Here is a 14,710-nt window from a genome sequence, read left to right as displayed (position 1 = left end):
ACCACCAAAGATTTTGAGCAGGTGCATGACAAGATCAAATATAAGTCTTAGACAAAAAAATTCTAGCAGCAATTGGAAAAAAAGAGATTGAAAAGTGAGAAACCAGAGGCAAGGAATCCAGTAGAGCCTGTTGCAATGGTCAGGATAGAACCTAAACCAGAGCATTCTGGAGAGGAAAAGAAAAGCTTTGGGGAAGGCAGAGTGAATAGGATATGTTGATTCATTAGATAAGTCATTCCAATTTTTGTGACTGTGTGTTCACATTCATTAAAAATTGGAGCATGCACTCCTCCAACTTTTGCATATTTAGTTATAAATTATATACTGCTCTACTAATGTACTAATACAATACATGTAATTTGGAACATTCATACATGCTCACAAACTTTTTTTTGCTCTCAAAGAGTAAAGATTTAATTCACATTTTGGGTGCTTAGTTTCTAACTGTCTTGCTAATGTTGATGGCTTTGTATCAGTAGTAATTCTCAAAGTACTGTACATTTACAGCAAGGTCCATAAATTCTTATTTCAAACAGTTTTGGAAATTTTACTTTCTTCTGATATCTTACAGATTTAAGTGGCCATGATATATATCATACATATGATATATATATATATATACACATACGGACTTTTTTTTAACCATATAATGTAACTAATAAAGAGTTGAGTTTTTTGGTTTTTGTTTTTTTTTCTGAGACAGGGTCTCACTCTGTCATCCAGGCTGAAGTGCAGTGGTGTGATCTTGGCTCACTGCAGCCTTGACCTCCTGTGCTCAGGTGATCCTGCTACCTCAGCCTTCTGAGTAGCTGGGACTACAGGCATGCGCCACTACACCTGGCTAATTTTTATCTTTTTTGTAGAGACAGCGTTTCACTATGTTGCCCAGGCTGTCTTGAACTCTTGAGCTCAAGCACTCTGCCCACCTTGGTCTCCCAAAATGCTGGGATTACAGGCATGAGCCAGCATGCCCAGCGTAAAGGGTTTTTGTGTGGTTTTTTGTTTGTTTTTTTTTGTTTGTTTATTTGTTTTTTTGAGATGGAGTCTCACTCTGTCACCCAGGCTGGAGTACAGTGGCATGATCTCAGCTCACTGCAACCTCTGCCTCCCAGGTTCAAGCAATTCTCATGACTGAGCCTCCCGAGTAGCCGGGACTACAGGTGCAGGCCACCATGGCTGGCTAATTTTTGTATTTTTAGTAGAGAGGGGGTTTCACCATGTTGGCCAGACTGGTCTTGAACTCCTGACCTCAAGCGATTCACCCGTCTTGGCCTCCCAAAGAGCTGGGATTACAGGCTTGCACACCTGGCCAAAACCCTATACTTTAGATGAGTAGAAGGCAGAGTAGAAAGATGAGTCAAAGATTAGCAGAAATGACTTGAAGGATAGTGTGCCAATGAACTAAAGGGAAAATTAAAAGGATAAACAAGGTTTATAAGGAAAATAAAACTTGTTTTCCAACATACTGAGTCTGAGGTACTATGCAAGTCATTGAAGCTGTCCCTGAGGTATATGAAAATGAGAGGACCATGAGAAGCCAGGTTGCACGTGTGGATCAGGAGTGATAGTTGAGGCCAACTTACAATTTAGGTTTGCTAAGAAGAGAAGCAGGCAAATGAGAAACCTGAAAAGCGCCTTTAAAAAGGGGCTTTGAGAAAGGAAGAGGAATCTTCGGAGATGCATGAGAAAGGTAAGAGGAGAGATTTGAATAAAGCAAATATTTCAAGAAAGCTGCACAGCCAAGAAGGATAAAGCTAAGATAAATATGTTGAATTTGGTAATTTAGGATGTGGCCCTCATTTGAAAGAGTGGTTTAAGTAAGTAAAGTAGTAGGGACATAAGTTAGTTTTCATGTAAAGAACTGAAAAATAGTAAAAACAAATTTTTTTTAATGGGGAAAGTAACCACAAACTGTTCCTTCAGAAGTCTGGTGGTGAAAAAAGAGAGATTGTGTGGTGCATTAAGGAAGATAGGATGCATTTGGCAAACAACGAAGAGAGATAAATTAATGGTAGAAATAAGGAAGGGGAACTTAGGAGACCAGATTCTCAATGAAATGTTATTGGTATAATCATACACACAGGTGAGAGTGACAGTTTTGGGAAAGGGGAGGAGGAATTTTTCTTTGAATCAGAAGGGAAAAGATAAAGTGTAGCAGTTTGTTTTAGAGTAATACATAGGGCCGGCTTTGTGGCTCATGCCTGTAATCCCAGCACTTTGAGAGGCCGAGGCGTGTGGATCACCTAAGGTCAGGAGTTGGAGACCAGCCTGGCCACCACGGTAAAACCCCGTCTCTACTAAACATACAAAAATTAGCCAGGTGTGGTGGTGCACACCTGTAGTCCCAGCTACTCAGGAGACAGGCAGGAGAATCACTTGAACCTGGGAGGCAGAGGTTGCAGTGAGCCAAGATCACACCACTGCACTCTAGCTTGGGCGACAGAGTGAGACTCCATCTCAAAAAATAAAAATAAAAATAAAAATAATGCATAGGTTGAGAGAGTTTCTGTCAGATGGTTTCTGTCTCTCTCTTTTTAAAATATTATTAAGGTGTGAGGTAACATGCTGAGCATTAGTAAACATTCTGGATAGCTCAGGGGTCAGGAAATAAACGTGGAGCCACTAACTAGTTTTTAGCAGGAAATGACATTACGAGATTTTAATTTAAGAAAGTACTGTCTGGTAAGAGGTATGGCAGAATGGCAGTAGGGTTGGATTTTTGAGTGACCTGAGAAAGATGAGTAAAAGGATAAGAAATGCAGGCAAGAAATCATCCCTTAACCAAGGTAACAGCAAGTGGATAGAGAGGGGGCAACACAGTTGAGAGTTATTTAGAAGAAAGCAAGGATGACTCAAACACTTGCTTGGATAGCTGGGTTAATGATGAAAACTTAGGCGTAAAGGTTGAAAGTAGATAAAGGAGAAGGAAGGTGATGAGTTTGTTTAGGAAATGATATATATTAGGTACCTGAAGGATACCCTAGTAGGCAGATGGTTCTTACAGCATGAGGATAGATAAATATGGACTGACATAATCAGGTGTGTGTGTGTGTGTGTGTGCGTGCGTGTGTGTAAGGAAAGTGATCCCATGGCAGTGGTGGGACCACTAAATAATGACTAAGTGATCCTAAGGTCACTTAAAAACAGCAAGAAGTGGGCTGAAAACAAAGTCTCCGCTCTGTTTTAGATGGATACCAAATAAGGAAGAATGGTCAACAATGTCAGGTGCCACAGAATGGTCCAGGAAGATAAGGAATATAAAGTGTCCCTTGGATTTAACAAGTAGTCATACCACACAACCTTGGTGAAGAACAATGAAATGGCTGAAGAGAGAATGCTAATTGAGCCAGTGAAGGCAGAGAGTCAACACTGCTCTTTCTAGATGTCTGCCAGAGGAGGAAAGAGTTGATGAGGTAAACACGCAGGAACAGAGTCCATGGGTGTTTTTCATTAAAAAAAAAATTTTTTTTGGAGGAAGGCAAACAGCAAGGTGATAGGGAGAATTGGAAGACACAGAAAAAAAATGATTTGCATGGGGATAACTGATGGAGGAATCAACACCCTCAAGAAAGGAGGATAAGAAAAGATTCAGAGCAGAGGTAGAGAGATTGGCCTTAAACTTGAGAGAAGAAAAAGGAGGTTCACAAGCTATTTACAGTATTTCAGAAAGCCTTCTGGAAATTGCAATTAATAGAATGTCAAGTTTCTTTACTTTTTGCAGGCATTAACTCAACCCTTTGGGTTAACACTGGTTATTGCATGCTGATCAGAAATTCTAATTTGCTGCTGATGACATCATAGAAATGTCTAGGATGTGATTGGCAGACCATATATTGTTGGCAGAGTTATCTGGTTTTTACAATACCTAATTCTTACAACATGTGATCAACCTCCGATCAGAATGACAGCCAAAATTAAAAGACTATTTGCAGGGAACAGTGCCTAAGTGTTTGTACACTTATTTAACTTTATTGCTTATTAGCATTACATCCATGACAGTGATGTATGTGATTTCATTTAAGTGACAAAATCTTTCAAGATATAAAGTCCATGGATGAAAACATAATAAAGAGTCCTTCGATGAAGAGAATGGGAGTGAGTAGACAAGATCTCTACAGTCCCTTCATATCTAATATTGTATAATTTTAAGAGGGGCCTATAAGCACAAGTTCAGGAATGGCTAAATGGGAAAGTTGTAAAGAATACTTGACAACACCCCAACTAAACAATGACTCACTCTAAACAAGGCAAGGCAAGTAGAATGGCAAGCAATGTAAATAACCATTCCCATCTGGAAGGCAACACAAGAAAAACCATTTTAAAAAGGGGCGGGGTGGGAGCGAGAGGAGAGTAGGGATAACAATGCTTTATTAAGGAAATGGAGTGCTGGCTTTATTGAGAATCACAAAACATTAACCAACGTTAGTAGCGGGGATGATTGTCATAAGCACATTAAGAAAAATTTTTTTTGGCTGGGTTTGGTGGCTCACGCCTGTAATTCCAGCACTTTGGGAGGCCGAGATGGGCAGATCATTTGAGGTCAGGAGTTCGAGACCAGCCTGACCAAAATGGTGAAACCCCCGTCTCTATTAAAATACAAAAATTAAACGGGTGTGGTGGCGGGCGCCTGCAATCTCAGCTACTCGGCAGGCTCAGGCAGGACAACCATTTGAACCCAGGAGGGGGAGGTTGCAGTGAGCGAAGATCACGCCACTGCACTAGAGCTTGGGCGACAGGGTGAGACTCCCTCTCAAAAAAAACGAATTTTTTTTGGCACATCGACCTAGCCAAACTTGTGTAAATACAAGTGAGAGTCAGACTCTTTTCTCATCAACACCTACACTAAGTTAGGCTCCTTCTGTACCTTCCACTCGGAACTTTGGTGTACTTTCGCCCACCAGAACTGGGCAAACTGAGGACATTATAAAAACGGTTTAAGAGAAACTGGCCAGAGCAGTGAGTTAAGTGTTAAGACTGGTTTCACTCCTGGGTTGGATGCCAGCAATCCATCGGCCAGCACCATCAACTGGATCCATCAATCCAATCTGGCCAGCACCCAGAGGCAGCCAGACTGACCAGCCAGGCCACGGATAGCCAGACAATAATCGACCTTAGGGTGTCCTTCGCATCCCGCTGGGCGGGTTCTGGGAGTAGAAGGCTGAGAAAGGGGAGTGTTGGGGAAGGAAGGAGTGGGACGATGTGTACTTTTCTCCCGGAACTGTAGTTCTATTGCCCCAACCTGGGCTCAGGTAGCGGCCAGTAAACTAGGAGACAGCCCTAAGGTTCGCGTCCGGGCCAGGCGGGTACCCCTAGTACTCTCTCCCCACACCCCCATGGCTCTGCCGCAGCCGCCGCCGCCCGCCGGGGCGCGTGACCCGGTGACCCCGGAGCACTGGGCATCCGGACCCCCCTCACAGGCGCAGCCGCTATTAAGGCAGGAGGCTAAAGAGGAGGAGGAAGGGGAGGAGACAGGCGTCCAAGGCGCCTGGGGAACCGGCACGGCGGAGCAGCGGCGGCGGGGCTGGGGGGAGGCCGCCGAGTCGGCCGCGGCCGAGGAGGGGCAGGCGGAGGTCGGGGGCGCCGCGGCCGCGGGGTCAGGTTCCCCGGCGGGAGGCGCAGGTGGCGGCCTGGGGAGCTGGCGGCCGCTCCTCGCTTGGCTGCAGCGGCGGCAGCCCCAGTGCTGCCCCTGTGCGGCGCCCCTTTCCCGCTCCGCCGCGCACTGTTGTCATGGAGGAACCAAGATGGCGGCTCTGGCCTACAACCTGGGCAAGCGGGAGATCAACCACTACTTCAGCGTGAGGAGCGCCAAGGTGCTGGCGCTGGTGGCCGTGCTGCTGCTCGCAGCGTGCCACCTCGCCTCCCGCCGCTACCGAGGTGAGCGGGCCCTCCCCCCTGCCCGGGCAGGCCGTGGGGGAGGCGGCGACGCGGCGGCTGGAGGCCGCCCCCATCGCCCAACACACGCCCACGCGGCCTCCCGCCGGCCCGGCCCGCGGGGGAGGCGGTTCCCCCACGTGCCCCCAGGTGTCCCCAGCAGCGGGCCGGCGCCCGAGGCCAACTGAGTGGACCCCAGTGGGGGCCACCAAAGGACAATGGCTGGTGGTTCTGGGCGCCCCGAGCCGCCCGCGCTGGGATCGGGGGCGCCAACCCTGGACCTGGCCCAAAGTGCTGCTGAGGTCCGGCTCCTGAGCGGTCTGGGTTCGGGGAGACGCGCCAGACCAGGGGCTTGCGTGCAGGAAGTCGGACAGGCGGTCCTTGGGGGCAGCCCGGGGGCGCATGAAGCCCAAGGCCGCCCTGCAAGGGGCACCGCTGCCAGCAGTGGGGTCGCAGGTCCTGCCTCTTAAGGGTCCGGCTCCTTAGCCTTTGTTTAATTTTGCCTCTGCCCTGTAACACCCAGTCTGGGCTGTTGGACAGCGGCAAGGGCCGCCCCCATTTTCCTTTGCCAAAAGGGCGACAGCTGGCAAAAGATGCCTGTGGCCAAATGGAAGAGGTGCCACCCAGCTTTTGTGATACAGAAACGTTTAAAGGCTTCGGAGTGCACACTTCTTACAAAGTTAAGGCACCAGAGCAGATTTTTGGAAGGAAGTTGTGGGTTGACAGGCGTAAAGGTGGGCAGTTGAAAGCAAGTTGTAAGCACTTTGAAAGCAGGCCTTGGCCATGGGTTTTGAAATTGGTGTAAAGGGGAAAAGGAAATATGACCTGATTTCAGAATGAATTATCTTTCAGTAATCAAGGGATATTTACTTGTCCTTGTTGATTGATTGTTTTTTTTCCTTTGTAAAAATGTCACTGGGAGAGAGGCTGACAGGCAGAGGGAAATTAATAATGATAGGATCTTTTATTTTTGGCTCTTAATACTATCAAAGCCATTATCTGGGCAGCTCTTGGTGACTGTGAGATTAATCAGTCAAGATGTAATGTGTAATGGACAGGTGCAAATTAGCGCTGTGCCCGTTTAAATTTACACGTACTTTGGCAAAATATCCATAAACGGGTTGTTGGAGTCTGCGCTGTATTCTCATCCCAGGAGATCTTTCAATTTTGGTCAGTTTTGCTGCTTTATTTCTTCCAACTCTTGAGAATTAAAAATATTATACTCTAGAGCCATACTGGGTGAACAGCTTTTAGTATACTAAATTGATTTTAAAAAGTAGATTCTTTGTAACCTTTTGGCCTCTCTCCAACTCTCTCCAGATCACAGCCATACGACCTTGCAAGGCCTTGGTTTATCTACAATCATGTAAAACTAGCAATGTTGATGCATTGATTTGTGGTGGTTTTGAGGAAATATTTCTTTTAACTACTATTAATCATTTTATGCCAATTTGGTATAAAAGAACAGTAATTTAATTCAATTTATGTAATGGTAGTAGAGAGAAATTTTATAACTACAGTACTATTGTCCTAAGATAAATAAACATCTAGTCCCCTTCCTTTTATTTTATTTTTTTGTGCTTTTTATCTTTTGATAACCTTGGACTACTATTATTTTTAGATTATAGATTTCATCTTATCAAGATCTATCATCAGCAGGGAGAATAGAATGTCAGATGGGGACTTATGAGTCAGTGTAGCAATCTGGGATTGTTTATAAAGCCTTCTCCAGAAGTAAGTCATCAGTTTCCATAGGTACTTCAGTGCCTTGAGTGTGAAGCAGTACACCTGGTGTGTGTACTTGCCCAGACTGAATGTCAAGAATTTGAGCTGAAGACTGGGAAAAATAAACATCTTACCAGGAACATCCTCATGCTTTGGCAGTATCAAACTGAGTCAGGTGCAATGCCCTTCACACAAAGATAATCATACATTTGACTCACATTATAACTCTTTAGGACAGAGGTGGCCAATCTTTTGGCTTCCGTGGGCCCCATTGGAAGAAGAAGAACTGTCTTTGGGCCACACATAAAATTAACACTAATGATAGCTGATCAGCTTAAAAAAAATTGCAAAAAATCTCATATCATTTAAAGAAAGTTTACGAATTTGGGCTGCATTCAAAGCCATCCTGGGCCTCCAGCAGCCCAGGCCATGGCTTGGAAAATCTTGCTTTAGAATAAGAAAGGATCTTACATTAGATGAAGGGGATTAGGCTGTGTATTTGGATTTTGAATGTGTGAGTATGAGTGTGCTGAGGCAAGGTAGAGTGAATGCAGTTTGGATATACATATTCAGTATCTCTTGCTTTACAAACTACCGAAAGTAAAGGAAAGAATTACCCACTACAGAAAGTAAAGCTTGGCGAATACTGTGTGCTAACGTTGAGCACTTATATGTCAGGGACTGTTCTACTAAAGGTTTTACGTGTTTTAACTCATTTTGTCTTTATAACCATTCTATGAGGTAGATACAATTACCATATTTCACTCCCCTCCACTATTTTTAACATCTTTGTAATCAGGGTGAGTCTTTAAAACTTTGATTGCATGTCAAAGTTTAATTGGTAACATTTTTTTCTTACTGTGACATAAAATAATCATGTGTCTAATAATCAGTGGTCTTAGATTCAGTGAATTACAGTATTATTTCCATTTTAAATATGAAGCGTGACAGATTAAATTGCCTAAGGATACACAGTGACTGAGCTAGGATTTAGATCCCAGTTAGTCTGTCTCATGCCTTATGTTACAGTCTGTCTTTCTCAGAACTTCTTAGACAGTGGGGAGTATAGAAGATAGAGGGAGAAAGCATTTTCCAGGGAAGCATGGGTTAAACAATTTAGAAACAGTAATTCAGGCTGGGCGCACTGCTCACGCCTATAATCCCAGCACTTTGGGAGGCTGAGGCGGGTGGATCACCTGAGGTCAGGAGTTCAAGACCAGCGTGGCCAACATGGTGAAACCTCTTCTCCTTCAATTAGCCTGGCGTGGTGGCGGGCACCTGAATCCCAGCTACTCAGGAGGCTGAGGCAGGGAGAATCACTTGAACCCAGGAGGCAGAGGTTGCAGTGAGCCAAGATCGCATCCCAAAAAAAAAAAAAAAAAAAAAAATTCAACTTTATTGTACCAGCTAAGAGTTTTTCTATTTTTTTTTTTCCAGTCAGGAGGTAATTTTCTAAAAGTTGTTTGTGTAAAGCTTCAAAATCTGACCTGAGCCTACTTTTTGTTACCTATGTTTTTTCCTTATTTTCCCCAAATTCCAGGTTCACAATCTAAACGTGCTTTGCCCGTTTATACGTCTCACAGTTATCTGATTTTCTCTGCCAGCAGTGACTTCTCTCTTGAAAGAAAATATAGGTTTTTCCTTCAAGGCCTGGTTCAAATGTCACCCCCACAGCAGTAGGAATTAGCAGTTCAGTTCTGCCAGCAACTTATACATACTTATTGTGTTGTATTGTAATAATTGGTATCTGCCTACCCACACAAACTGTTGAGCTTCCAAGAGTATCTTACTCATCTTTAAACCTTTAAATCATCAGAGCCTAACACACAATAGGAAATCCTTAAATAACTGTGGATAAATAGATTTCAAAGTCCTTATTTCCTTTTATGTTCTTTTGTGGCTTTAATTGAATTTCATGTTCTAATCTCAATTTTAGAAAGTAGGCGTTTTAAAATTATTAATATTATTTTCACATAATAGAATGACATTTTGAAAATAATTACCATTTTAACTATATTTTTTCCAAATGTTATCAATTTCTAACATTATGAATCTCAAAATGTCCATTATTAGTTTGATTACAGGTTAAAAATGTCATTTCTGTGACAAGTGGCCAATATCTGTAGCCTTAAGGATAGTTCCAATCTGGATAAATTTTAATTTTTTAAATTGATAAAGTTAACTTCAAATGCCTTAATTTTGTTGAAATCAAATTCTTTTTTTTATCACTAAGCATATTAAATGCCAGTGCTAAATGATATTGGATGTTCTGGAGAAACGTAAGTTGAAAGCTTCAGAAATTAGAGCAAGAAATCAGCAGCTCTGGGTCTCTTAGCCTTTTCTTTGACTGTTAGAAAGATCCTGATCTTTATGATACCTCTTGTAATGAGACACTCCTTGCTTGTCTAACGATAAATCTTAATGGTGATTTTCAGCACAGGCTAAAGTATAACTTGCTGTATCTTAGGCAAACAAAATATTCTATGGACTATACTGTAAACTTCATGATCTTGTATTTTAATGGTTGGTAATAGGAAACAGTTTTAGCAGGATAATTCCGTCTAAATTTAGGTGCAGTGTGCCAGAGATATTCTCTTCAAAGGAAAACATAAGTTGGGGTTTATATGGGCCGTCAGATGTTTCCTTTAGTTGTTACATTTTATTTTTCAGTTTGTTTTTGTTTGTTTGCTTTTAAGTATTTTTCTATCACAGAAAAATCATGCATAAAATTCTGAGATTGTAGATTGACAAACCAGAATGCTTATACTTAAGATAAGAGAATAAAGAGGAAGACAGCCATTCATCCAGATAATCTTGGTGCTGGAGATACCTGAAGTAGATAGTCCTGTCTCTTTAGTTTCTTTGTGTGTGTGTGTGTGTGTGTGTGTGTGTGTGTGTTTCTTGCTTGATTTATCTGAACGCCTGGCAACATTTATCTCACATTAGTTGTGTTAAAATAGCTATCAAAATTATACTAGACAATTGAAAATAACAACCGAAGTTTTGTTTTGTTTTGTCTTTGGTAAATTTGGAAATGAAAATATATGTCAACAGATAATTTGTGTATAGTGTAAATATTAAAAAGGTGGCACATTATCTTAAGATCTAGGTTTATATTTAGTCATTTGATTTTAAAAAATTTCTTTCCTGAGAAAAGAGAATTTGTTTTAGAGTATGAAATTTTATGGAGTTTTTTCTGGATCAGGTTAATTTATTTTAATCAGGTTATAATAGTAGTAGTAATTTATTATTACTACTATTTTTATTATTTTGCTGACATACAAAAACGTCATTTTCTTCTTGCTTTTTCAGTTGTCTACTTAGCAATCCTTTATATTAGATTCTGGTAAAATAACTGGTACAGTTCCTGTCTTTTGACTGGACCCTAGCTGATATGATACAGACACATATGGATTAATTTCAGATACAAGCCTTGTAAAAAACATCTTTGCGTTATGAAATATGTTAAGTCATCATCAACTAGCATTCATTAGCAAATTAAGAATTTCTTCCATGGAAAGCTCAGTATTCTCTAAAATACTGTGTTTATAATGCCTTTGGGTTAGTGACAACTTCAAATCTCATTTTGCTATGGTTTTTTTTTTTTTTTTTTGATACGGGTTCATCAGATTAGAGCTATTGTTTTCCATCAACTCAACAACTGAGAAACAAGATGTGGGTAATAGTATTGACTGGAGGCAAAAAAAGTTGTTTGCATTTTAGACACGTTTTCTGGGGAGAAATGACTGGTTATTTTGAGATACTGGTATGGTGTTTCCATCTCTATAAAAACATACTGGTAACCCATATAGATGCATAATCCCAGACACTGAAGTTTGATTAAGGTGTGTTTCTGTCTGGGCTTTTAATTCAAAGACAAAAGACAAATAACAACACCCCCCTCCCCCTAGAAAAGGGGAGGGGAGAAAGAAAACAGAAAAGAAAAAGAAGAAAACCTTAAAGGATTAACACCTAGTTATTTACAACTTACAACTTTTTTTAAAAATAGATGTTTTGCTAACTTTTAACTTGGTTTAATAGATTTAAAGAGAAATGCTATAAATATGGAATTTTCACCTTAATTTTAAACATTTGCTAGGTTTTAATAAGATTTTACCATATGGCCATTATAAAAGAATGCTACAGAAATGCTATTTGTAGAAAAATAACTTGTGTGTTTCTACAGTTCTTGTTTTACTCATCCTTAGTTATTTATGTAGCCTAATTTTGTTTTTTAGAACTAGAATTAGTTTTTAATAATTGGGAAAATGAAGAACTAATTATTTGTAGTTTACTTAGAGACAGGTTATTAAAAAATCTTTGAAATAGAAAAAAAAAACTGCTCAAGCCGTGTATATAGTTAACACAAATTTAATAATTGATACCCTGCTTTCCTTAACCAGTTTCCCATCAATAAGATAATGCAACATTTTAACTTTTCCTTCCTGTTCTACTTTAGAATTTATGACATAGGAAACAACACCACTTTCAATATTTATGCATACTTGTCTTATATTTGTATCACCTTTTGTCTGTATTTTGGCTAGATAATGAGTAACTAGATTGAGAAAAGAGATGTGTTCTTCTCCTTTAAATATCTTTGTGTCTTCCTTATCTCTACCCTGAAATGCTCAATATCCTTTTTGTTCTGCAGTATTCTTCCTCCCAGACTCCTTAGCCTGACTTTAACTAAATGTCAAGTATAACTTGCTGTTGACTATTGATAAAGAACTGGAGATTAAATTAAATAATATTTTATTATATCCCCATAGTTAACCTAAACATCTCATTCTGCCTCCCCACACACCCCCATCCCACCCCATTCATTTGACATATTTGAGCTTAAATGCCTCCAAACGCTCTTTTAACCCCTTTGGTCATGTATATTTAGCTAATGTACAGTAAAATGTCCAAAAGTGTAGAGTGACTCTTTGTCTCAGTTTACCTGGGACTGAGGAGTTTCCTAGTTACGGAACTTTCTGTTTAAAACTAGGTCTCCAGGTATGATGATGCACTGTGTATTATAGTAGTTGAATAGGAAGTCATTTCCAAAGTCTCGTCTTTTATCCCTTAAACTTTTTTTTTTTTTTAAATGAGACAGAGTCTAGCTCTGTCACCCAGGCTGGAGTGCAGTGGCATGATCTTGGCTCACTGCAACCTCTGCCTCCTGGGTTAAAGCATTCTCATGTCTTGGCCTCCCGAGTAGCTGGGACTACAGATGTGTGCCACCACATCGGCCAATTTTTGTATTTTTAGTAGAGATGGGGTTTCACCATGTTGGCCAGGCTGGTCTCAAACTCTCGACCTCGAGTGATCTGCCCACCTAGGCCTCCCAAAGTGCTGGGATTACAGGCGTGAGCCACCGTGCCTGGCCTCCCTGAAACTTTTCATTCTCAGCTATAAGTAGGAGAGATACTCAGATGTAAAGGCTAGTTTAAGGTTGAGATGATGTCCCCTGAAAGAAAACCTGAAGCGGAAGGAACTGCCAGAGCAGGGAATGTATCATTTAGGAGTTAGGCGAAGTATAAGCCATCAGTTGCTCTTGTCCTCTTGAGTATTAATGTATTAATATTTACCATGTTTCTCATGAATGGGAACTGTGAACCTGGGAGGTACAGTGAAACAGAGAAAACTCTGCTTTTTTATTTCAAGGAACTTATATAGGGTCAAGATAGCCAATGTGTAAAATTTTAACTATTGTTTACAACACTGTTGTGTCTAACTGTTTTAGGCAATGATTCGTGTGAATACCTTCTCTCAAGTGGCAGATTTCTTGGAGAGAAAGTTTGGCAACCTCACAGTTGTATGATGCATAAATACAAAATCAGGTAACATTTCTTCATTTTGTTGTTTTCTTTTTCAGGATGGGTCTTAATATGTAGTGGAGAGGGGTTGGTGAAACAGTACTTTTCATCTCTATGTTGGGGTAGAGACTTGCTGACTGAGTGTAGGGCTGATTGCAAATGAAGATTTCCCTGCCCACTGAGGTTTTAGGGAAGGGCTTTGGCCAATCTGCTTTATCTCAGGTGTGTGATAACTAGGCCTAAGGCAATAATCCTGGAGCAAAAGACTCTTGCTCTGGCACCTGGATACCTATCTTATGGAGTTATTCTAAGGATTAAGAGATAATAGATATAAAGCACCTAATACAGTTAGAGTACATCTTAAACATGTAGTGTATCGAGCTATTACAGAGAGTTAACTGATTACAGGAACGTGGAGTGGTAAGTGAAACAAACCTGGCCACCTGCTTATAAAGCAGTATAATGGTATGTGTAACAATCTGGATCAACTTTCTTCAAAAACGGTGTGCTTTGAAATGCCAGTATGGCTGATTTCACTTATTTTAATTAATTTTTCTTTGTTGCTTTCAGTGAAGCAAAGAACTGCCTTGTAGATAAACATATTGCATTTATTGGAGATTCCAGAATTCGTCAATTGTTTTATTCTTTTGTAAAAATAATTAATCCCCAATTCAAAGAAGAAGGAAATAAGGTAAAACTTCTCTATTCCCTTCTGTAGAGTGTTTTAGAAGTTAACCAACTGAATAGTTACAGGAGGAGTGTGTCTCTCCAGATTGAGTAGGAGCTGAAAAAATTTTACTTTGATTTTCAGAAAGGTTGGGGAAAAAGAGGGATGACTTGCTTTAATGAGGAAGATGACAAAAAGAAGTGGTGGCTAAGACATTGGCAAGCTTTTTATTGTAATAACTTAAACTTTTAGTTTTCAGAAATAATAAATTCTTACCATGGAAAAACTTTTAAATTTCCTTAGAAAGAAGACAAAGAGAAAATATCACCCCTTATTCTCCTGTTAGTATTTTTGCATACTTCTTTTTGCTCATCTCTTTTTTTAAAAAAACATACTAGTAATCTTTTAATATGTGCAATTTTATATCTTGCTTTTTTCTTCACCACTTATTCACCATTATATAATCAACTTAAGTATCTTCTTAATGGCAACATATTATTGAGGGGATATAATGTAATTTTATATAATTTTCCACTTTTTAAAGCTTTTGTAGTTTTCTAATTTAATTTTGCAGTTAAAAAATACATTTTAAATTACTTCTTTGTGTGAAAACTTTGCTTTTTAAATTATTTCCTTAGGGTGG

The 14,710-nt window shown here is 40.4% G+C and overlaps 1 protein-coding gene across 2 annotated transcripts in view; it reads left to right on the top strand.

Moving 5' to 3' along the window:
• The first annotated feature begins 5,238 nt into the window (after window positions 1–5,238).
• CASD1 (CAS1 domain containing 1) overlaps window positions 5,239–14,710 on the top strand; it is an 84,704-nt gene continuing 75,232 nt past the window's right edge. Inside the window, exons 1-3 of one of the 2 annotated variants that reach the window (XR_008667436.2) lie at window positions 5,239–5,874; window positions 13,328–13,424; window positions 13,971–14,091. Coding sequence is in view for 1 of the 2 variants with exons in the window: in XM_031013007.3 (XP_030868867.2) it covers window positions 5,334–5,874; window positions 13,328–13,424; window positions 13,971–14,091 (759 nt within the window). In the remaining variant the exon portion in view is untranslated. The remainder of the gene's footprint in view (window positions 5,875–13,327; window positions 13,425–13,970; window positions 14,092–14,710) is intronic. The other variant, XM_031013007.3, reaches the window with a different exon arrangement.

This window comes from Gorilla gorilla, chromosome 6 (genome assembly GCF_029281585.2).
Source record: "Gorilla gorilla gorilla isolate KB3781 chromosome 6, NHGRI_mGorGor1-v2.1_pri, whole genome shotgun sequence".
NCBI lineage: Eukaryota > Metazoa > Chordata > Mammalia > Primates > Hominidae > Gorilla > Gorilla gorilla.
The sequence above is the reverse complement of the archived record's forward strand: the minus strand, read 5'-3'. Positions and strand labels throughout refer to the sequence as shown.